General features: G+C 41.2%; 1 protein-coding gene across 1 annotated transcript in view; it reads right to left on the reverse strand.

The window, feature by feature from the left end:
* PIK3C3 (phosphatidylinositol 3-kinase catalytic subunit type 3) overlaps positions 1-23,321 on the reverse strand; it is a 498,179-nt gene that overhangs the window by 220,212 nt on the left and 254,646 nt on the right. Inside the window, 5 exon segments of the mRNA XM_029581010.1 lie at positions 3,060-3,144; positions 3,738-3,802; positions 4,223-4,292; positions 4,379-4,507; positions 16,270-16,401. Of these exon segments, the coding sequence (XP_029436870.1) occupies positions 3,060-3,144; positions 3,738-3,802; positions 4,223-4,292; positions 4,379-4,507; positions 16,270-16,401 (481 nt within the window).

The following is a 23,321-nucleotide window of genomic DNA, read 5'->3' on the forward strand; positions in this document are numbered from 1 at the left end:
AACAATAAACAGAACACTTTCAAATAAATTTTAAAAGCCCTGGGTATGTGAATTACAGGTGTTATGCGAGTGGCTGGGCCCTGCGCGCGCTGCACGCATTTTCAGAAGGGCCCAGCCATGCACGTAATCCCCGTTACACGCCGAAGTGCTGGGCCTTTCAAAGGGGAGGGGGGGGGCCGGCGAGCCGGGACAGCGCCATTAGATGCTGTCCCGGGGAAGTGCACACCGGCAGCCGGTTGGCGCACAGGGTATACTTCTGGTCCCGTGGAGCAGTAAGTATAAAAATAAAAAAATTGGGGCTAGGTAGGGTTAAGTTAGGGATCGGGGAGGAGAGGGGAAGAGGGAGGAAGGATAGGGTTAGGTTTAGGGACCTGGGAAAAAGGGCGATCACGTCACCGTGCGTAATTTGAAAATCCCCCCCCCCTGAACGTGTGATTCAAGGGCCATCCGCTTGCGGATGTTAAAATCCGGCACACATGTGCACGCGGCCATTGTATTTTACAAACAATGAGAGATCCAATAAAAGGCAAGTATCGACCAAATAAGCAAGGCGGCAATATCATCATAAACATACCTGAGATACAGTTCCAAAATGCAGACTCAAACAAACTTCAGAGATGAAAGCTATTTGAACCGTGTTAAAGTCAAATATACAGCCTTTTAAAACCACAAAGAACATTCAAAAAAGGCACTAAAGGGTCACATGACCTAGTGCAGCCAAACAGGACAACAACTCAAATGATTGCCAATGGGAACAAAGCAGGCAAAGGTTAGTGCAATTTCTGGCCAATATAAAAGAGACATAGAAACCATAGTGCATTTTAGAATGACAAAGCAATACAGATAGAAAGAGAAATCATGGTCAAAAAAACAATCAAAAAAGCAATTAGAAGATAGACCATTTGTTCTAATGGTTGAGATCTATCTGCTGGATGGAGTTTAATAAAATCTAAAAAAATCCAGCACTGTTTATATCTTGGAGCAAATGCAAAGAAAAATCACCACCCTGAGCGTGGGGTGTGCTAAGTTCTATACCAAAAAATCTAAGATCAGAAATTAAATGATGTGCAGCCAGCCAGTGCGTTATTATATTATGCTGTTGATATTGCTGTCTTGCCTATTTGGTCTGTACTAGCCTTTTGTTGGATCTGTCATTGTTTGTATTTATTGAACTGTTTTGTTTCTTAGGTTAAAATCCCTCCTGACACAGCCACAGTGAAAGACGACCTTTCCTATTTCATTTTTTGAGCTTCTTTTCCCCACAATGAACCACTAATTGTATCTCATCAGTTGATACTTAAATGACCTCTGCTCCTATTTAATAAACAAAGAATATAAGAATACAAATAATCCAGTTTTCTCCAAGAGCAATAAGGCTAGTAGAATATGTATGTAAGATTAAGAACATGCCATGCTGGATCAGACCAAGGGTCCATCAAGCCCAGCATCCTGTTTCGAACAGTGGCCAATCCAGGCCATAAGAACCTGGCAAGTACCCAAAACCTACATTTATTTATTTTTATTTATTTTGTGTTTTTCTATACCGGCATTCGCGATGGGAATCGCATCATGCCGGTTTACAATTAACAAAGGGGTGAGAAGGAAGAAACAATAAGAACATTAACAGGTGCTGAATGAAAGGTTGCAGTTACAATAAAACAGGGAATTACATAACTTGGAGCAGTGAAGAGGCGATAGGAAATTAACAAAGAGAACAAAATTACCAAATAATTGTATTTACTAAGTTATGGAATTTTGCAAAGTTATTATTTACCAGGTTAAAGGTAAAGTCTGAGGTAAAAAGGTAAAATCTAAAGGTAAAGTAAATCTAAAGTAAATCTAAAGGTAAAGTCTGAGGTAAAAAGGTAAAATCTATTCCATATTACCGTTGCTAGTAATAGCAGTGGCTATTTTCTAAGTCAACTTAATTAATAGCAGGTAATGGACTTCTCCTCCAAGAACTTATCCAATCCTTTTTTAAACACAGCTATAGTGTGTTTAAAAACCACATCCTCTGGCAACAAATTCCAGAGTTTAATTGTGCGTTGAGTAAAAAAGAACTTTCTCCGATTAGTTTTAAATGTGCCACATGCTAACTTCATGGAGTGCCCCCTAGTCTTTCTACTATCCGAAGGAGTAAATAACCGATTCACATCTACCCGTTCTAGACCTCTCATGATTTTAAACACCTCTATCAAATCCCCCCTCAGTCATCTCTTCTCCAAGCTGAAAAGTCCTAACCTCTTTAGTCTTTCCTCATAGGGGAGCAGTTCCATTCCCTTTATCATTTTGGTAGCCCTTCTCTGTACCTTCTTCATCACAACTATATCTTTTTTGAGATGCGGCTACCAGAATTGTACACAGTATTCAAGGTGCGGTCTCACCATGGAGCGATACAGAGGCATTATGACATTTTCCGTTTTATTCACCCTTCCCTTTCTAATAATTATCCAGGCGATACCATTATATAATGAATATTTTGTGGTCTGAGCGTCAGTTTCTACAAGAATCATCTGGAGCTTTGCATCATCTGTGCTATGGACATGATTTACTTTCAAGGTTTCATTCTATACATAGGGAAAAATGAATGAGAAATGTGACCCTATTGTAGCACAAGAGATATGACTGTCACAGCATGTTAAGTAAGAAGAAAATAATTTTGACCTGGCTGCACAAAATGAAGCTGAAATTCTGATTTGTGTAACTTCTAAAGAATTCCACAACTTGCTTGTGACTTGGCTATCCATCAGTTCTAGAGAAGGAGCTGCACTGAGGTAAGCCCAGGTGCTAAATATGTTTCCAGAGAAAGTCATCCTGATAGCATCTAGGCACATGTTTAAGAGGGAATTTTCGAGAGATAGGATGCTTAGATTTTAGATGCTGATAAAGGGAGATGCCATTTTTCTAATTTTTTTATTGGAAAAAAAAATGGCTATCCCAAATAACTGATTCATTTTAGCCTATCAATACGCTACTGCGATAGGAACAATTGAAGATTGGCCACATTGAACCTTCAACCTAACTTAATCTACTTTTATTAAGTAGATACCAAAACTTACCACAGCTTTTAACATAAGTATCCATAACTTCTGCACTTATTCCATAAGGTCCTTTTTCACTTGGTGCATATTTTCTAAAAAAGTTCTAGAACATAAAATGGATATTAAATTAATTATCTTATACCATACCAATAAAATAAAGGTGAATGTTCTATGATTAGTAGAACTGTATTTTAATAACACAGTTGGGTCAGACAGTGAGGTAACTTTCTTCATGTTGTAGTCTCAGTTTTTAATCTTTTTGCTTTTATTGTTCATATTTGATGTTAAATATTAATATTCATTATGACTATACTTATCAAATTTAAATCGAAGTATACCTTAAAAACTATTACATAAATTACATCTAAATTGCAGCAATTTGCCATAATTAGCATAGCAGTGTTTCATTTCAGGATGCCAACCTGAATTTTAAAAAAGTACTAATAACTCATTTGAAGTGAAATGTTTTATAGAAGATGCAAATTCGGAAGAAGTAACAAAAATAAATCAGAGTGTTTGTAGAACAAACTCATGATACCTGAGGTCTCCTCAGTTTACAATGCCATCTCTATCCTGTTGACTGTGTAACTCTGAGCCAGTGACACAACCCCATCCCCCTAAAGATATCCTATCATCAAACTTTGGTTTTACATAGGCCTCCAATCTATGGTGTTTACTAAAACAAAGAGCTCATACCTGTATACTTCCTTCAGTAGCTAGAACTTCAGCAACAGGAACTGACTGAATAAACTGCATGAAACCTAGAGAGAAATATATGAAATTACCAGCTGTTTACAGAGGATAGCCACAAGGCTAACAATATACTAGTTTATATGAAGGTGGTCAGTTCTGAACCAGTACAACTTTCAGCTTTTAGTTGCAAGATAGAGATGCTACTAATCAGTCAACTGTCTTGACAAAGCTTACATATTTGGTGAATGAAAAACCACCCCCAATATCGAATACAATCTGTGAGCCATTTTTGACTAATAGCTCAACCTGAATGCCCACTGTAGCACTGTGGCCAGGCATGGCTTTTTACATCTTCGTACAATAAGAAAAGTATACATTCTCCTGTGTTTTTAATGTAATTGTTGTAGAAATTGATTTGGATAGCTTAATTTCCTCCCTGCTGATTTCATATATTCTGTCTATGCTCCATAAATATCTAAAATACTTACCATGCTTTGTACTGGTAGCTAATACCTTATAAGGTGTCAGCTTCAAATCCAGATTCTCTTTCCGAAGAAGCTGAAATTAAAATGTAGGCAGGCAGTGAGATATAGCAGATTCCATTTAGAAGTAAACAGACACCTAAACATTGCGCATGTCTTTACCTTGTCCATAAGTGAAATGATCTGAAGAATAAGCTGATCCTGACGCAAATCATCTCCATTTTTAAATATAACTGGATATTTTCCTCCATCTTCTGTCTTGAAGAATAACTTGGCAGGCATCAGCGCACTCTGAAAAAGAATATCATTTCTTGTTCACTAGTGTTGAACAATGAACGTAGTAATGGCAATAGGCTTCTTGAAGAGCAACTTATCAAGGATTGTGAGAGTCCCACTCAAAGCACACTTTCCCCAAAGCCCCTTGACAATGGGGCCTGGACATCCAAATGATAATGCCATGCAAAAGTGTGCAAATTCTTCCAAGTAGCCACCCTACAAATCTCCTGGGGCAACACTTGACATTCAGCCCAGGACGCTGCCATAGAACGGGTCAAACGAGCCTGTAACCCCATCAGAACAGGACAACCCTGTACACCGAACCAACAGCATCCTTTAACCACCGTATAATTGTGGTTTTCAAAGCTTTACAAACCATTTTTTGCACCATTTTTTGCACCACTCCATAGCACAAAAAGGAGATCCGTTAGCAGAAAACTGTTAGTAACCTCAAGGTACCTCAACAAAGCACGCTTGACATCCAAGCTTCTGAACTCTCTAGCATGAGGCACCTTAGCATCCAAACTTGAAAAAGACGGTAGTTCCACTGACTGATTCAAGTGAAATGACAAAACCACCTTCATAAAAAAAAGAAGAAGGAACCATCCTTAAGGAAACCCTGGAATCCGAAATCCTCAAAAAGGGCTCTTTACAAGACAACATCTGCAATTCCGAAATCCTTCGGGTGGAACAAAAGGCCACCAAGAAAACCACCTTCAAAGTGAGATCCTTAATAGTGGCTCAAACTGCATGGCACAAACTCTTAAAGACTAAGTTAAGGTTCCAGGAAGGACATAACTTCTGAATCGGAGGATGTAAAATTTCCGCATGCCTGGAAAAAATGCATTACATCTGGATGCACCGCTAGAGTCGCTCCCTGTACCTTACCTTGGAGGCAGCTCAATGCTGCCCTGAATTCTGAGGGAGTTACAAGACAATCCCTTCAGCAAGCATTTCCACAAAATAGCCAAAATATGAGTCACAGAGGCTCGCATAGGATCCACTCCCTGCTCCACCCTTGAGACCTCAAAACTTTCCATATCCTCACAAATGCCAAAGAGGTGGATGTCTTTCTTGCTTGCAAAAGGATAGTAATAACGTTCTCAGAATGTCCTCTCTTCCTTCCTAAGATGGCTGCCGCATGAAACAGTCGTGAAGTTAGTCTCTCCTCGTATTCTTGGAAAATAAATTATTTTACTAATGCTGCATTCAAAAAGAAAGGCCAAACTCAGGGAATTAACTGCCTCATCATCGCCGGTGTCAGAGGATGGCCAGACGAGGATTGAAACATTCTTCGATACCACGGTAGCAAAAGAAAAGCCGGTGGAGAAGGCCACTGCAAGTCCCGACATAGGGCAGATGCCGGGCTTGCTGGCCGACAAGATCACGCTGAGTCCCGGTGCTCCAGTGACCCCCACCTCGGAAACCAACTGAAGCCGTTACTGCAGGGGTAAGTCCTTAAGGACTAAATTTTTCTTCTGAAGACGCTTTCTTAAATATTTCTAAAATGAGAGATTTGCCCAGGAGCAGTGAGGAGAAGGAGAGATGGGCTATTGAGGAGGTGGTGAGAGGAAATACTGTTGGAAGGGAGAAGCAGGCCCAGAAAACATTTTTGGAAATGTTTGCACCTATGGAGAAGCCGAAAACTATAACAATAGACTCACTCTGGCACGCAATAAAAGGACTTGAAAATGCTATATTTAGTTTGGCAAAAATAACAATAGAATCTAATAGCAGATTCTTGAATTTGGAGCAAGAAATTAACAAGCAATCATCTAAAATCCACCAGATCGCATCGCGTATGGAAAAGTTGGAGACTACCCAGCTAGAAATTTTGAGATTGGAAGATTTAAACCTGAAAAGAATTGAAAATATTGAAAACCAAACTAAGTATTTGAACTTGTGAATATTAAATTTTCCTTACATAAAAGAAATATCTGCATATGAGATGCTAAAAGAATATATGATAAGAATTCTGAAAATACCAGTGGAAGGACTCCATGTCTTTGCTAAAGTTTATTATCTGCCGAAACAAGGAGTAAAGGAGAAAATTAATTTGGAACAAGGAGAAAATAATGAACAGCAACTGAATTTGACCCAAATATTAGAACTCTCTGTGGAAACAGAGATTCAAAAGAGAAAGACATTATTCTTATCCTGCACATTTGTCTCAGACAGGGAAATGATTATGAAAAGATTCATGAGAAATCGCTTAGAGCTTTTCTATGGAAAAAAATATGGATGTATCCAGATATTTCTCATATAACACAGGAAAGACGAAAGAAGTTTATTTATTTATTTTATTTATTTAGGTTTTTTATATACCGGCATTCATGAACAGGTCACATCATGCTGGTTTACATAAAAACAAGGGGTGCATAGAACAGAAGAACTAAACTGGTGCAAAAGGGAAACAGTTACAAAAAACCAAGGGATAGAATAACTGGGAGAGAGAAAAAAGAGGATCAGTGGGGAGTAAAAAGAAATTGTATGGGGATAAGCTAAATAACTTATTATTAAGATCTAAATCCGTAGCTAGAGGGGCTAGTTTTAGTCTTAGGTATCCCTCGAAATGTGTTGTAAAACATTTGAATGCAAAATATATTTTTCTTGATCCTAACCATTTACAAAAGTTTCTGGAACCAGTCAACCCTGTAATCCCATAGTGATATCGTAGTAGAATAAATTTTTGCTACATTCATGCGACGTTCCTGTTAAATTAAGATTGTGTTTTTCTTTTTCTTATTTGACCGCTTGTTAAAACTCTCCCCAAGGATTTCTTGGAATAGTAGACAGGGGACTAATTTGTGATATTTGTGAATTAACAATTTCTTTGCTAAATGATGTTCAGATCTACGCAATGTATGATTACTTTTTGTAAATATTGAAAAAGTTGAATAAACAGTAAATTGCAAAAAAAAAAAAAAAAAATGAATATCCTCTCTTCCTTAAGTGCTTCCTCTCAAAAGCCAAGCCGTGAGACAGAAGCGAGCTGTCTGATCGGAATAAATGGGACTTAGCACAGAAGCTTCGGCAGATGGGCAAGTTTCACTGGACCATGCACCTCTAAGTTTATCAGGTCTGCAAACCAAGGTCACCTTGGCCACTCTGGTGCCACAGGACTACCTCGCAGTAATGCAGATGTCTATCCACTGCAAGATTTTGCCCAACAAAGGCCATGGGGGAAACACATACAGAAGAATGCCGACCGACCAAGGCAGAACTAAGGCATCAACCCCCTTCTGCTCCCTGCTCCCTTCTCTGGCTGAAAAACCCTGGGGCCTTGGCATTTTGGAAGGTCGCCATGAGATTCATGTGTGGCCTGACTCATCTTCGAATGATGAGATACATTGCCTCCTCAGAGTTCCCACTCTCTGGGATCCAACTGCTGATGGGCTGAGAAAATCTGCTCACACATTGTCCATTCTCGCTATGTGAGAAGTCGCTAACAGCACCAGATGCTGCTCCTCCCAGTGGAACAAATCCTGGCCTCTTGAGCTACCGCCCGACTCTTGGTTCCACCTTGTCAGTTGATGTAAGCCACCGTCTTTGCATTGTCCGACAGGACTCTCACAGGCTTGCCCCTCAACAGCAGCAGAAAATGCATGGAATGCCAACCTCATTGCCCTCTTTTCTAGGCAGTTGATGGACTACAACTCTTCCTCTGCCAACTACAGATCCTGAACAGATTGGTCCTGACACACTGCTCCCCACCCAGAAAGACTGGCATCAGCGGTAACAATTCTCCAGTCTGGAACCTTCAAATCCACTCCTCGACTCAATTAGTCTTGAACAAGCTACCACAAGACGCTGGATCTGGCCAACTCCATGAAAGGAAGTGGCAGATGAAACTGCTCTGACAACGGATTCCAGCAGGAAAACAATGCTGACTGTAAAGGTCGCATATGAGCAAATGCCCATGGAACCAACTCCAACGTGGAGGCCACAGAGCGCAGAACTTGCAAATAATCCCAGACCCTGGGGACCTGCTTCCGCAGCAAAGCTCAGACTTGTAGCTGTAATTTTGATATGCACTCTTCGATAAGAAAAACCTTCCCCACCTTGGTATCGAAATCAAGTCCCCAGAAATTCCAATACCTGAGAAGGGGAAAGATGGCTCTTGGCCTGATTGACAATCCATCCTAATGACTGCAGACGCTGAAGTACAACATTCACTGCCTGCCGGCAAAGGAGCTCCAACTTTGCCCGAAACAGCCAGTCATCCAGAAAAAGGGTGACTCAAGAAGTCCTCCCTCCGGAGAGCCACCACCACGACTATCATCACCTTGGTGAAAGTCCAGGGAGCCGTCGCCAGACCGAATGGAAGGGCACAAAACTGAAAATGCCATTCCAGGCATTTTATATACATCATCAGGATGTGGGCGATTAATAAAGTCAAATAAAAGATAAAGGATCATGAATCTGATATATCTTTGATGGTTGGTTCGGATTCCTATATACAAACATGCCTCGGTTAAGTCCAGAGCCAAAATAAATAAAACGGAATCACGGCCTTTCCCCTGCTCTTTCAGAGGTATATAAACAATGGCTCTCAGCAACCACAAACGGATGACCATTTGCTGTACTACAAGTTTCTCTCTCTCATATGAGCAGGGGGAGACTATGAACAAATCTCTTAGCGGATGAACAAACTCAAAAGTGATTCAATGTGATCTCTGCCCACTTCTCGCAAAAAAGAGTCAACCAACTCCCTACCGCTGGGACTGAGGAGTGAGCCGGCCTTGCATCATTGGGCGGACTTGGCTCCATCACTTCCCTGGCTAGAGTCAACCCTATCTGATCTGTGCCCGTGAAAGGACTGATTCCAGGATGAGGGTTGTCCAGCAGACTGCCTCTGGGTGCCACTGATAGCACTGCCGAGCTGGAAACATTTATTGCATCTGAAACAAGAGCGAGAAGGCAAAGACCCTTTCCTTTTAGGCTTTTCTTCAGGCAACTTATGATCTTTATTCTTACTGATAAGTTTGATCATCTACTCTAAGTCTTGTCGAAAAAGAAGCATCCCTTTAAAAGGTAAAGCTCCCAGCTGAGACTTAGATGACACATCTGCCGACCAGCTCCTCAACTAGAGGAGCCGAAAGCGCTGACATCATTGTCCTCGAAGAAGATCGAATGAGGTTGTTTAGTGCATCATTGTCCTCGAAGAAGATTGAATGAGGTTGTATAGTGCATCAGCTCCATAGGTACCACGGCTACCAGCCTGTTTAGCCTCAAAGTGAGATATGGCCCTGTCTGCCTGCAACTGCTGAACCCAATGGAGACCTACCCTTAGCATAAAACTGCTGCACATCGCAGATCGTATGCCAAGGGTGGACACCTCAAAAATCTTCTTGCAGCCTCGGCCACCGGAATGGTTGTCTTTTTTGTCACTGCCGACACTGAGGCATCCACCTTCGTCACACCTTCAAGAGCTCCAGAATATCCTCAGGCATAGGATATAACTTATCCATTGCTCTGCCAACTTTTCCATTGTTAGGAGTATCCCACTCTCTAAACACCAACTTCTTGACTGTCTTATGGAAAGGGAAAACCTCCGCCAGGCCCTGCAGACCATCCATAACAGGACCTGGACCATCCTGATCAGAGTCCTCCTATGGAACCTGTACGTCCAACTCCTCCAGAACATGGGACATCAGGGGAGCCAAATCCTCTTTGCGGAACAGTCAAACTACCTTTGGAGCATCCCCTTCTACAGTCGAGACCTTGCCCTGCGTTTCATCCAAGTTCTAGTCTGCCAGGGCTGGATCGGTACCATGCAGGTCCTGTGCTTGCGGATCAGTAGTCTCTGAACTTTCAGAAAGATCCTCTGCCACGTCTGCTGGCAAGTGCAACCCTGGGGGATGCTGACCCCTTGTAAACCTCGCAGCCCGGAAAGGTCTGGCCCTTTTTCCCGGCTGTGGACGTACCAATGCCCCCTGCTTGACCTTGCATCGCCCTGCAGCTTTTCTAGTCATGAAAGTCCTGGGGAGTAAAAGGACAAAGTCAGAAGAAAAGGTAGAGGAGACATCAGAAACCTCCTCCTCCTGAGAGCGAAGGAACTGGGACCACCAGCTTTAAGCCCTTCACCAGCGATCAAGGACTGAGCAATAAAGGGTTCCCAACCCCCTGCTCGTGTGCCTGGCTCCACCAGGACCTAGCAATCTCCAAAAGTCCAATTCTGTCTTTGTCTTTTTCTTCTGTTTTTTTTTTTGTTTGTTTGTTTTTTTTTAAACTAGTCTCAGACTGCAGGTTTTAAACCTTCACCATTTTCTGGAAACAGAAAAATACTGAAGGACTACAGGTGGCACTTCATGTTATGTTGCAGTGTCAGTAAAACTTTCTCTGTCTCCATATACTGGAGGGGAGGCAAATCCCAGGAGTCTGGACTGCTCTGGGTACATAAAGAGCATCAAAGTTACTGGTTTGGAAAATGTTATTCAAAAAATAAAGCTATGAATATCTCCCTGATTAAGGAACAGTTCGCTCTTTCCAGGCATTAGAATATTTGGTAAATAATTCCACGCATCTCAACATTCGTATTCATACTTTCCTAAAATTACTGGAGTGCAATCAATGACTTTGAGGAAATATATTTTGGAGGTGTTACATTGCAAGTCTGATTCTATTCCCTTGATAAATAAGTTGTTTTTTTGCCTGTTTCTCCTAACAATGTACCTGTGTTAAATATGCCTCTCTATTCTTCAACATTTAATTTGACAAACTATCTGGAGAATTCTGGACCTGAAAATCTAGAGAGGGGAATCTTATTAATTTCCTTTGTTTCTGAGGCTGATTTAACTAAGGTGATGCATCTTTATTTCACAAATTTGAATTCCCTTTTTTATGATCAGCCTGAGAGAATATTTTCGGACTAATTCACATTAACACAGGAAAGGCATAAAGGCTATCTTTATTTCTTTAAGATAAATAACTATCATTAGATCATTAGGAGCTTCATTCATGCTAACATATCCCTGTAAATGTGTCATCACATTTAATAATGATTGTTATATATATATATATATATATTTCTTTTTTTTTTTTTTAACAATGATTGTATTTTTTTTTTTGCTCCAGAACAGCTTCAGTCTTTTCTGAACTCCAAAAGATTAGTACCTACCTCTGTCCCTATTGAGAGTCACTGTGGAAAGCAGCATTACTTCCCTGTAACAGTTGTTATAAGAACATAAGAACATGCCATACTGGGTCAGACCAAGGGTCCATCAAGCCCAGCATCCTGTTTCCAATAGTGGCCAATCCAGGCCATAAGAACCTGGCAAGTACCCAAAAACTAAGTCTATTCCATGTTACCGTTGCTAGTAATAGCAGTTGCTATTTTCTAAGTCAACTTAATTAATAGTAGGTAATGAACTTCTCCTCCAACAACTTATCCAATCCTTTTTTAAACACAGCTACATTAAATGCACTAACCCCATCCTCTGGCAACAAATGCCAGAGTTTAATTGTGCGTTGAGTGAAAAATAACTTTTTCCGATTAGTTTTAAATGTGCCCCATGCTAACTTTATGGAGTGCCCCCTAGTCTTTCTGTTATCCAAAAGAGCAAATAACCAATTCATATTTACTTGTTCTAGACCTCTCATGATTTTAAAGACCTTTATCATATCCCCCTCAGCCGTCTCTTCTCCAAGCTGAAAAGTCCTAACCTCTTTAGTCTTTCCTCATAGGGGAGCCGTTCCATTCCCTTTATCATTTTGGTTGCCCCTCTCTGCACCTTCTCCATCGCAGCAGGATGTTAGTCCTCACGCATGAAAATCTTATGTCAAAGTTTTTGGACTTTGACTAGGCACACTGAGCATGCCCAGCATGCCCTGTACTATGCATCTATGTGGGGTCTCTCTCTTCAGTCTTATAACATAGAATTATAAAAAATTGAAAATATAAGGAGAAATCCAACTCCGCGGAGTGACGGGTGGGTTTCGTAACATCCTGCTGTCCTAGGAGAACACCTATTACAGGTAAGCAACTCTGCTTTTTCCTAGGACAAGCAGGATGGTAGTCCATACACATTTTCTCTTAAAATGGAATTATACTAAATTCATAATAAGAACCTGGCAAGTACCCAAAAATAAGTCTATTCCACGCTACTGTTGCCAGAATAGCAGTGGCTATTTTCTAAGTCAACTTAATTAATAGCAGGTAATGGACTTCTCCTCCAACAACTTATCCAATCCTTTTTTTAAACCAACTACATTAAATGCACTAACCACATCCTTTGGCAACAAATTCCAGAGTTTAATTGTGAAAAAGAACTTTCTCCGATTAGTTTTAAATGTACCACATGCTAACTTCATGGAGTGCCCCCTAGTCTGTTATCCAAAAGTGTAAATAACCGATTCCCATTTACCCGTTCTAGACCTCTCATGATTTTAAACACCTCTATCATATCCCCCCTCAGCCGTCTCTTCTCCAAGCTGAAAAGTCCTAACCTCTGTCTCCCCCTCTGTTACCTGGGCCAGGTGCCAATGGGCACAAAAACCACTGCTGTTGGTGACAGAGGGGGAGCCTGAACCCAAACAGTGGGCCCTAGGCAGGGAGAGTTGGGTTCTACACCTCAAAGAGATTCCTGAGGACAGATTGGCCGAACCTTCTGCCATGTCGGCCATCCTTATCCAGACAGTAATGGGATGAGAATGTGTGGAGAGAGAGCTCCAGGTCGTGGCCTCGCAGATCTTCTCCATGGCAACTGCTCACAAGTGGGCTGCCGATGTTGTCATGGCTCTGACAGAATGAGCTTTGACACCCAAGATGTAGTCTCACCTGGGCATAATAAAAGAAGATGCAATCTGCTAGCCAATTGGACAGTTTTTGTTTGGCAACGACAGCTCCCACCCTATTCCTATCAAAAGAAATAAAAAGTTGGATGGACTGTCTATGGGCTTCTGTCCACCCCAGGTAGAAGGCTAAGGCTCTCTTGCAGTCCAAACTGTGCAGTGCTCGTTCACCTTGGTGCAAATGGGGCTTGGGAAAGAATGTTGGCAGGACAACTGACTGGTTAGGATGAAAATCCATCACTACCTTAGGCAGAAACTTAGGGTGCGAATGCAAGACCACCTTCATGAAAAAATCTTAGTTTAAGATGGATAAGTCACAAAGGCCTGGAGCTCGCTGACTCTGTGCGCTGAGGTAACTGCCACCAAAAATATGACTTTCCAGGTGAGGTGAGGTCATAGGAGCACAGAGGCTTAAAAAGGAGCTTTCATCAGCTAGGCGAGCACCATGCTGAGGTCCAAAGACACAGTGAGAGACCATAGGAGAAGAGTCAATTGAAGCAGGCCCCACATGAAACATACAAATATAGGTTCAGAGATGGGCGTACCATCTATACCATGGTGGTGTGCACCAGTTGCACTCAGATTAACTCTAACAGATTTGCTTTTCAAACCAGCCTCCAAAAGATGAAGAAGGCAATCGAGCAGTTTTTGTGTGGGGCAGGAGAACAGATCCAGGGCCTTATGCTCACACCACACGGTAAACCTCCTCCACTTCAGTCCTTAGGACTTCCTAGTGGAAGGCTTTCTGGTAAACAGGACTATTATGAATTTAGTATAATTCCATTTTAAGGGAAAATATGGTCAGAATTTATATATGGCCAGATTATTTCCTAACTGATAATTTGTTTTTGTTACGCTCTTAATAATACAGAGTACAAAGGTAAACACGCTACGCATTCTTGATGATATACTAAATTTCTTATACAATCATACCAATATTTTAGGAGAAAGTGGTATATCTTCTGGCAACAGTGTGAAATCTACTAAGGAAGGGAAGGGAAAAAAGGAAAAGGAAAACCAATGAAAAGAAGACAGTTCAGGTTCTCCTAGAGAGGCACAGCAGGAATCAATAGGTAATTCACTCAAACCTGAAGAGAGGGGGGAATAAAATTGCCTTTCAAGCATAAGGGGCACAAAAGGTCCTAGCCTGTGAGAAGAAATCCTGTCTGTCCTTTGGGCATCTACGGAGATTTCAATCTTTCCAGTGTTAAATAGAAGAATACAAGTCAATTCTTCTTCTATTTTCAGGGTTGCCATCTGACCCCAGTTGCCCCATATGGCTCAGCTGGTTCGGTTGCTAGACCTTTATGGTCTGCAGTTCTTTCCTTAAGGAAATTCAATACAGCAGCTGTTACGCCTAGAACTGGCTCAGCTTCATCCACAGGACTAGAAACTTTCTGTGATCTCTGGTAACTTTTCTTTCTCAGCTATTTGTAGAAACAATAATTCTGGAATATATAAGAATTACTAGTCAGTTATGAAAATGTGCCTTTAGATACTGAACAGCAAGGCAGTTGTGGAGATTTGGTTGCCAAAAGCTATAAACCACTTTGGAGTGGATCATATCTAAGAAAGGCTATATAGAAATGTAATATAATGAACATTACATTTACATTACTTTCAAACTTCAAATGTGAAACTGAAACAAGTCTAGATTCCATGGCAACCTTAAAAAGTGCATAAATAACTCCATGATCTGCATGTGTGTGTATCTTGCAATTGCTCATGGATGGATGGCTAACTGTGTGTGGAGATGGAGCTGTGGGGGCAGTGTATGTTTGACAGCGTGTATGAGTGAGTGAGTGAGTGAGTGAGTGTGTTGAGGGCGGGGCTGGAACTGGCTGGATGTTTGAGGTCAAGTGTAAATGAAAGTGCAGGTGAGGGTGGTGGGAGTAGGTGGAATTTATAGAATGTCCCAATCTTGTACCCTCTTCATGCCACCCAATGAACTCTCACCAGCTCTGCAATCTCTCCTTTCTCTTCACCCCACCCCCCACTTAATGTCTCCTCCTGCTATCTCATTTCCACTTAATCTCACTTCGTCTCTCATACTCCCCAATTTGCTCTCCCATCTATTCATTCTCCCTCCCTCACTCTCTCGCTTATGTCTCTGATGCTGCGGATATAGCAGACAGTGCAGTCGGCAGCCGGAGAAGAGGCATCGTAGCAGGGGTCAGCAGCAACAAAAGGGCATGGAAGCCATGATTCTGCAGGGCTTCAGCTGACAGGGACCAGAGATCCCTGCCAACCACACTACTCTCACTTCCAGGCTCCTTTTCTTTCTCTTTAGCTAGCAAAGCCCCACCAGCACTGCTGTTCCAGTGCTTATAGCTTCACTTCGTTCAACTGCCTATTGGACTCACCATAATTGACATTAGCATCACTGATGGATGGACAAAACCAAAACTAGATTATAAAAAGCATTAGAAAAGGTACTGTTCATAACGTTAAATATTGAAAGTAACTGTACTGCATTAAAACAAAAATAAAAGGGAAATACCAAGGAATTAATTAGCATGACCCAGTTCTGGTTCTTTTTTTCAATGCCTAAGTGTTTTAACTTATGGTGACCCACACTCTCTCACTGTTTGGTCTGCTTATTTTTCTCTAGTATGGAACAGAATGTAAACATTGTGAAAGGAAGAAAAAGCTTAGATTTTGGCAAGATATAAATAATAGGCTTAAAAAAGACAGCACTAGAATATGATAAGTTACTCCTTTCTCTCCTCCATCAACTTTTCATTTCACCTGTTGGGAGGAGGAGGAGGGGCCACTTTGGGTAGAATGACCATAACATGTCTCTTATTTCTCTCAGCTTGTCAACGAATACCAGCCTATGCTAAATTACATCAGTGCCTGTACCATGAATAAAGCACTTTTAAGATAATTCCACTTTTGCTAATCTTCAGTACATTAAAATGAAATTGAACTCTGCAAGCCTGCTGAGAGGGAATAGGGGAAGGGGGAACAGATGTGCAAATTACCTTAAAGAGTGTGGCTTTCTCAGGCATAATTCCTCGAATTTTCACCTGTGGTTCTAAAGGTAGAGGGATCAGTTCCATATCAGACAAATTCATCTTTTCTTTGTCGCCTAACAATGTCTGAAGTCTTTCATTCTATCAGGAGAAGCAAATAAACTTTTATTAAGACATGAATAGTGAGAATCCATAATTCAAAAGCAGAGGGAAGTAAAAATCATAATATATAGTGAAATATTTAATTAATAGTGAAATATCAGCTGGAAAAGAAAAAAGATGCAAGTTAACAACAAATCTAAAAGTATAACTTCAACAATAATAAAGCAATTCTTTTATATGCATTTACCATCATAAAACAATTAATCCCATTTGCTTCCACAGATTTTTTGTACATTACACACATTAAATGGAACTCTCTAAAGGAAACTTGGTTCTTCTCTGCTAATTTTCATTCCTGAAGTATCACAGATCATTCCAGACAAGTGGGATTTGCATCCCTACCAGCAGATGGAGGCAGAGAATAAAAACTTTGAGGCACTTCTACAAAACTTAGAATGCCACCTGCAGGCCCCTCAGTACTGAACTGTTCCCAAGCCAAACTAGAGTGAAACACAACTATCCCCTGTGGAGCCCCCTGAACAGGAGCCCCACATCAACCCCATGAAACCAATCAAACCTGAATATATACATAATGAAATTCCTCAGATTGCATCCATGCAAGCTGAATGGTATTTGGTCTTTCATAAATAAGGAGCTGGGTCTATGGACTGATCTAGGATATTTCAGAAATTAAAATTAGCAGGTAAAAAACAATTTTCCTTTCCTGTTTGTAACCCAGATCAGTCCAGACAAGTAGGCTGTACCAGACCACTTCTACACTGGGCGGGCATGCGAAAGACCTGCTCAACACACATTAGCTAAAACTCAGTTCTGCTGGTGCCTGAACATCCAACCGGTAATGTCACAACAAAGTGTGCAACAAAAACCACATTGCTGCCTGACAAATCGCCTGTGGTGACACCAACTGACACTCAGCCCAAGAGGCTGCCTGCGCCCTCTGGAACCTTCTGACCATTGCTGAGAAAGGCTGAAAAAATAGCTTCCTTCAACTAATAAGCAAAAGTACTTAGAAGCCTTATATCCCCCCTTCTTTGCCCCGCCAAATAATACAAATATTTAATCTAGCCGCCGGAAACTGTTGGTGACATTCAGATGCCCAAGCTTGTTTCCTCGTTTTACCTTAACCAGATGGTGGAACTTCCCACATTTCTGAATTGGTCATTTGAGATGTCAGCGGCAAGGGAGCTTCATTTGTTGTATAAAGGACAAAATATGAGGGATCTCCACGTTCAATGGATCTAGATCTCCCTCTATACACCAAGACTCAAAGGCCCTCCACACCCAGTCATAAGCCATAAACATGGACCGTCTTCTGGCCTAATGCAAAGTGGCAATGATCGCCTCTGACATCACTGCTTAAAAGCCAAGCCATGAGGCAAAAGCGATCTGCCCAATCCAAGAAGATAGGTCCTTGTTTTAACAGGCCTGGAAGATGAGCCAATCTGAGGGGCCCATCTTCTGCAAGATGAATCAGATGTATGAACCACGGATAATGCAGCCATTCCAGCACCATGTGTACTACCAAACCTGGATGTTTCTCGATGCATCTCAACACTCAACCTATTAATGGCCACGAAGGAAACACAATGCCCTTGGCTCAGACTTCTCTTCTGCGACTGAAAAACTGTGGCATCTTGCCACTGCTCTGCAATGCCATCAGATCGAACTGGGGGTTGCTCCAGCGAACTCGAATCAGGTGAAAAGCCTCCATTGACAACGCCCATTTCCCTGGGTCTAGCTGTTGCCTGCTGAGATAGTCCGCTTGCACATTGTCCATTCTGGTCACATGTGAAGCTGCTATCCCTTCCAAGTGCCACTCCTGCCCAGACAAAAGGTTCTTGGGCTTCCCGAGCCACAACGAGTCTCTTCATGCCGCTCTGCTGACTGATATATAATCACCATCCTTGCATTGTCCGAGAAAACTCACCATATGTCCCCAGACCTAAGGGAGGAAAAACATCAATGCCCTGTGAACTACCCTCATTCCAAACAACTGATAGACCAGGCTGCTTCTGTAGGCAACCACTGATCTTGAGCCTTCCATCCAAGGCAGACTGCCCTCCAACCACTAAGGCTGGCATCCGTGGTCACCACTACCCAGTCCGGAGTCTCCAAATTTTGGCGAGACATGTACCACGAGAGACTGGATCTGGATTTCCCCTGTAGTGGTAAAGGCCACTGATATTCCTCTGAGTACGAAGTCCAATGGGACAACAGCACCTGTTGGAAAAGCCTCAGGTGTGCAAATACCCGTGGCACCAAACCTAGCATAGATGCCATAAAACCCAGCATCTGTAAATAATCCCAGGCCTTGGGAACTGGCAGTCTCAAGAAACATCGTATCTGACTCTGAATCTTTGTGATTCTCTCCGAGGTGAGAAAAACCCTGCCCACCCAAGTATCAAACTGTGCCCCCAGAAAGTCCAATGACTGGGTTGGCATAAAATGACTCTTGGTCAAATTTATCCCCCATCTGAGCGACTTTAACACTTCCATCACCCGGCTCACCGTCTGACAATATTCCCCTTCGGATTTTGCTTGAATGAGCCAGTAGTCCAGATAAGGGTGGACCAGAATCCTTTCCTTAACGCTGCCATTGCCACCACCAACATTATCTTTGTGAATGTTCGTGATGCTGTGGCATGTTGCTCTCCTTTTCCATATATTATCAATGTTTTTTACTTCCCGTTCCATGTAAATCTTTTAAAGTTATGTTACACCCGTTTCATGTAAACCGATGTGATGTGCAAACGAATGTCGGTATTAAAAAGTTTCAAATAAATAAATAAATGTCTCTTAATGGAGAAAAGTAAATAGTGGGGTGCTTCTGGGATCTGTACTGGGACTGGTGCTTTTTAATATATTTATAAATGATTGGGAAAAGTGAGTGACAAGTGAAATGATCAGATATGTAGAAGACATAACATTGTTCAAAGTTGTAAGATAACTAGCCATTTGTGAAAAATTGCAAAACGACCATGTGAGACTAGAGGATTGGGCATTTAAATGGCAGAAAAACTTATTGTGCACAAGTGCTTATGGATGTATCTAGAGAAAATTAATCCAAATTATAGGTACAAAATGATAGGATCTACCAAGGAAAAAGATCTTTGAATCACTGCAGTTAATACTTTGAAATCTTCGGCTCAGTGTGTGGTGGCAGTCAAAAAAAGCAAACAGAAAGTTAGGTATTATTAGGAAAGGAATGGAAAATATTAAATATCAAAATGCCTCTGTATCGATCCAAGGTGCGACCATACCTTGAGTACTGTGTACAGGTCTGATTGCTCAACCTCCAACAAAATAGAGTGGTACTAGAAAAGGTGTAGAGAAGGGTAGCCAAAATGAAAAAAGGGTCCCCTATGATATGAGACTAAATAGGTTAGGTTTTTTTCAGCCTGGAGAAGAAACAACTGAGAGGAGATATGATAGAAGTCTATAAAATCATGAGTAGAGTGGAGTGGTATGGGTAAACTGGGAATGGTTATTTACCCTTTCAAATTGTACTAGGACTAGGGGACACGTCATGAAGCTAATAGGTAACACATTTAAAACAAACTGTAGAAAGTATTTTTCCACTCAGGCACAATTAAACTATGGAATTTGTTGCCAGAAAAGTAGTGAAAGTAGTCATGACAGCTGAGTTAAAAAAAGGTTTGGATAAAGAAGCCCTGGAGTAAAAGTCCATAAACCATTAACAGCCATATAGACTTTGAAAAGCCACTACTTATGCCTGGTTTTGAGCAAGAGGAATAGGATCTATTCTTTTGGATTCTGCTGGGTATTTGTGACCTGGTTTGGCAGCTGACAGAGACAGAATGCTGAGCTTGATGGACCTTTTGTCTGACCCAGAATGGCATTTCTGATGTTCTTATGCAAACATGTAATAGATCAAACTGACAAGTAAAAGAATAACAAGTCACCATGAATGGATGGTATTCACTCCAAAATCCTGAAAGAACTCAAATATAAAACTGCAGATCAGCTACTTGTAATATGCAACCTATCATAAAAATCAGCCACTGTACCTTTAAAAAGAACTTCATGAGTGGAAAATTATAGACCAGTAAATCAGGTTTGTTGAAATTTGTGCAAATTAATTTAAAACAAAAAATTCAAATATCATATTTACATAAGTATTCAGATTCTTTGCTATGACACTCAAAGTCAAGATCACATGTATCCTAGGAGTAGCCTAGTGGTTAGAGCAGCGGGCTTTGAACCAGAAGACAAGATGAGTCCTGCTGTCGCTCCTTGTGACCTTGGGCAAGTCACTTTAACCTCCATTGCCTCAGGTACAAACTCAGATTGTAAACCCTCTGGGTACAGGGGGCTTACAGTACCTGAATGTAATCCACTTTGAAGTGCTGAAAAAAGTGCAAAAAGCAGAATATAAAAAACTAAAATAAATAAAATAAATCCTATTTCCATTGATCATCCTTGAGATGTTTCTCCAACTTGGAGCTCACCTGTGGTAAATTCAATTGATTGGACATGATTTCAAAAGGTTCCACAGTTGACAGTGCATGTCAGAGCAAAATGAAGGAATTGCCTGTGGACCTCCAAGATAGGATTGTGTCAAGGCACAGATCTGGGGAACGGTACAAAAAAATTGCTGCAGCATTGAAGACCTCGAAGAACACAGGGGCCTCCCATCATTCTGAAATGTAGAAGTTTGGAATAGCCATAGCTTTTCCTAGAGCTGGCTACCCGCCCAAACTGAGCAACTGGGGCAGAAAGGAGGTGACCAAGAACCCGATGGTCGCTCTGACAGAGCTCCAGACTTCTGCTGTAGAGATCCTTCTAGACTAGAGGCACAACCATCTCTGCAACACTCCACCTATCAGGTCTTTATGGTATAGTGGCAAGACAGAAGCCACTCCTCAGTAAAAGGCACATGGCAGCCTGCTTGGAGTTTCCCAAAAGGCACGTAAAGCACTCGCAGAGCATGAGAAACCAGATTCTCTTGTCTGATGAAATCAAGATTTGGCTTTAATGCCTATTATCTCTAGACAAAACCAGGCACTGCTCATCACCTAGCAAATATCAACCCTATTGTGTAGCATGGTGGTGGTGGTGGCAGAATTATGCTGTGGGATGTTTTTCAGCTGCAGGAACTGGGAGATTAGTCAGGCTCAAAGGAAAGATAAATGGAGAGATCTTTGTATTAAAATCTGCTCCAGAGCGCTCTGGTCTTCAGAGTGGGGCAACAATTCATTTTCCAACAGGGCAACGATTCACCTGCCAACAGGAAAACTCTAAGCACACAGCCAAAGCAATGTAGGAGTGGCTTCAGGACAAGTCTGTGAATGTCCCTGAATGGCCCAGCCAGAGCCTGGAATTTAACTCGATCGAACATCTCTGGAGAGACCTGAAAATAGCTGTGCATAGATGCTCCCCATCCAACCTGACAGAGCTTGAGAGGATCTGCAGAGAATAATGGGAACAAATCCCCAAATCCAGATGTGCCAAGACTGCAGCATCATACCCAAGTAGTCTTGAGGCTGTAATGCATACAGCCTGATGTAAATATTAACATGCTAATAACATCATTGTCAGAACCTAAGATTATGATAATAGATTAAGCATTTAGTATTGACTAATGTAAAGTGTTACAAGAAAACTTACTGAGTATAGCATGATTGATAATGAATTGAAAATTACAGGTTACAATCCATCACAGCACCCTAGTTAACTAGTATTCATTATTGTGTCGACCTAGAATATATGTCTTTGATTTTGTGATGAACTTGATTATGTAAAAATATGAAAGAGATCTAGGTGTCATAGTGGATAACACATTGAAATCGTAGGTACACTGTGCTGCGGCAGTCAAAAAAGCAAACAGAATGTTGGGAATTATTAGAAAGGGAATGGTGAATAAAACGGAAAATGTCATAATGCCTCTGTATCACTCCATGGTGAGACCGCACCTTGAATACCGTGTACAATTCTGGTCACTGCATCTCAAAAAAGATATAATTGCGATGGAGAAGGTACAGAGAAGAGCTACCAAAATGATAAGGGGAATGGAACAACTCCCCTATGAGGAAAGACTAAAGAGGTTAGGACTTTTCAGCTTGGAGAAGAGACGACTGAGGGGGGATATGATAGAGGTGTTTAAAATTATGAGAGGTCTAGAACGGATAGATGTGAATCGGTTATTTACTCTTTCGGATAGTAGAAAGACTAGGGGGCACTCCATGAAGTTAGCATGGGGCACATTTAAAACTAATCGGAGAAAGTTCTTTTTTACTCAACGCATAATTAAACTCTGGAACTTGTTGCCAGAGGATGTGGTTAGTGCAGTTAGTATAGCTGTGTTTAAAAAAGGATTGGATAAGTTCTTGGAGGAGAAGTCCATTACCTGTTATTAAGTTCACTTAGAGAATAGCCACTGCCATTAGCAATGGTAACATGGAATAGACTTAGTTTTTGGGTACTTGCCAGGTTCTTATGGCCTAGATTGGCCACTGTTGGAAACAGGATGCTGGGCTTGATGGACCCTTGGTCTGACCCAGTATGGCATTTTCTTATGTTCTTATGACCTCAAATATGTATCTGCCGCTATACTGTCTTATAACATGAATGCTGACCCATTAAGGGAATATTGTCCCAGAATCTGGACCCTGATTTTGTAAACCATTGTGATCTCATTTTGGAACGATGGTATATAAATCGCATAAATTAATTAATTGATAAATTAATTAAATAATCGCTGCAAAAGGTACCTCAAAGTACTGAGTAAAGGGTCTGAATACTTATGTAAATGTGATATTTCAGGGTTTTTTGTTGGGTTTTTTTTTTAATTAATTAGCATAAATTCTACAAACCTAATTTTGTTTTGTCATTATATGGTACTGTATGCAGACTGAGGAGGGAAAAATCCATGTTATCTGTTTTAGAATAAGGCTGTAATGTAACAAAATGTGGATGCA

The sequence above is a fragment of the Rhinatrema bivittatum genome, chromosome 1, assembly GCF_901001135.1.
Source record: "Rhinatrema bivittatum chromosome 1, aRhiBiv1.1, whole genome shotgun sequence".
NCBI classification, from domain to species: Eukaryota; Metazoa; Chordata; class Amphibia; order Gymnophiona; family Rhinatrematidae; genus Rhinatrema; species Rhinatrema bivittatum.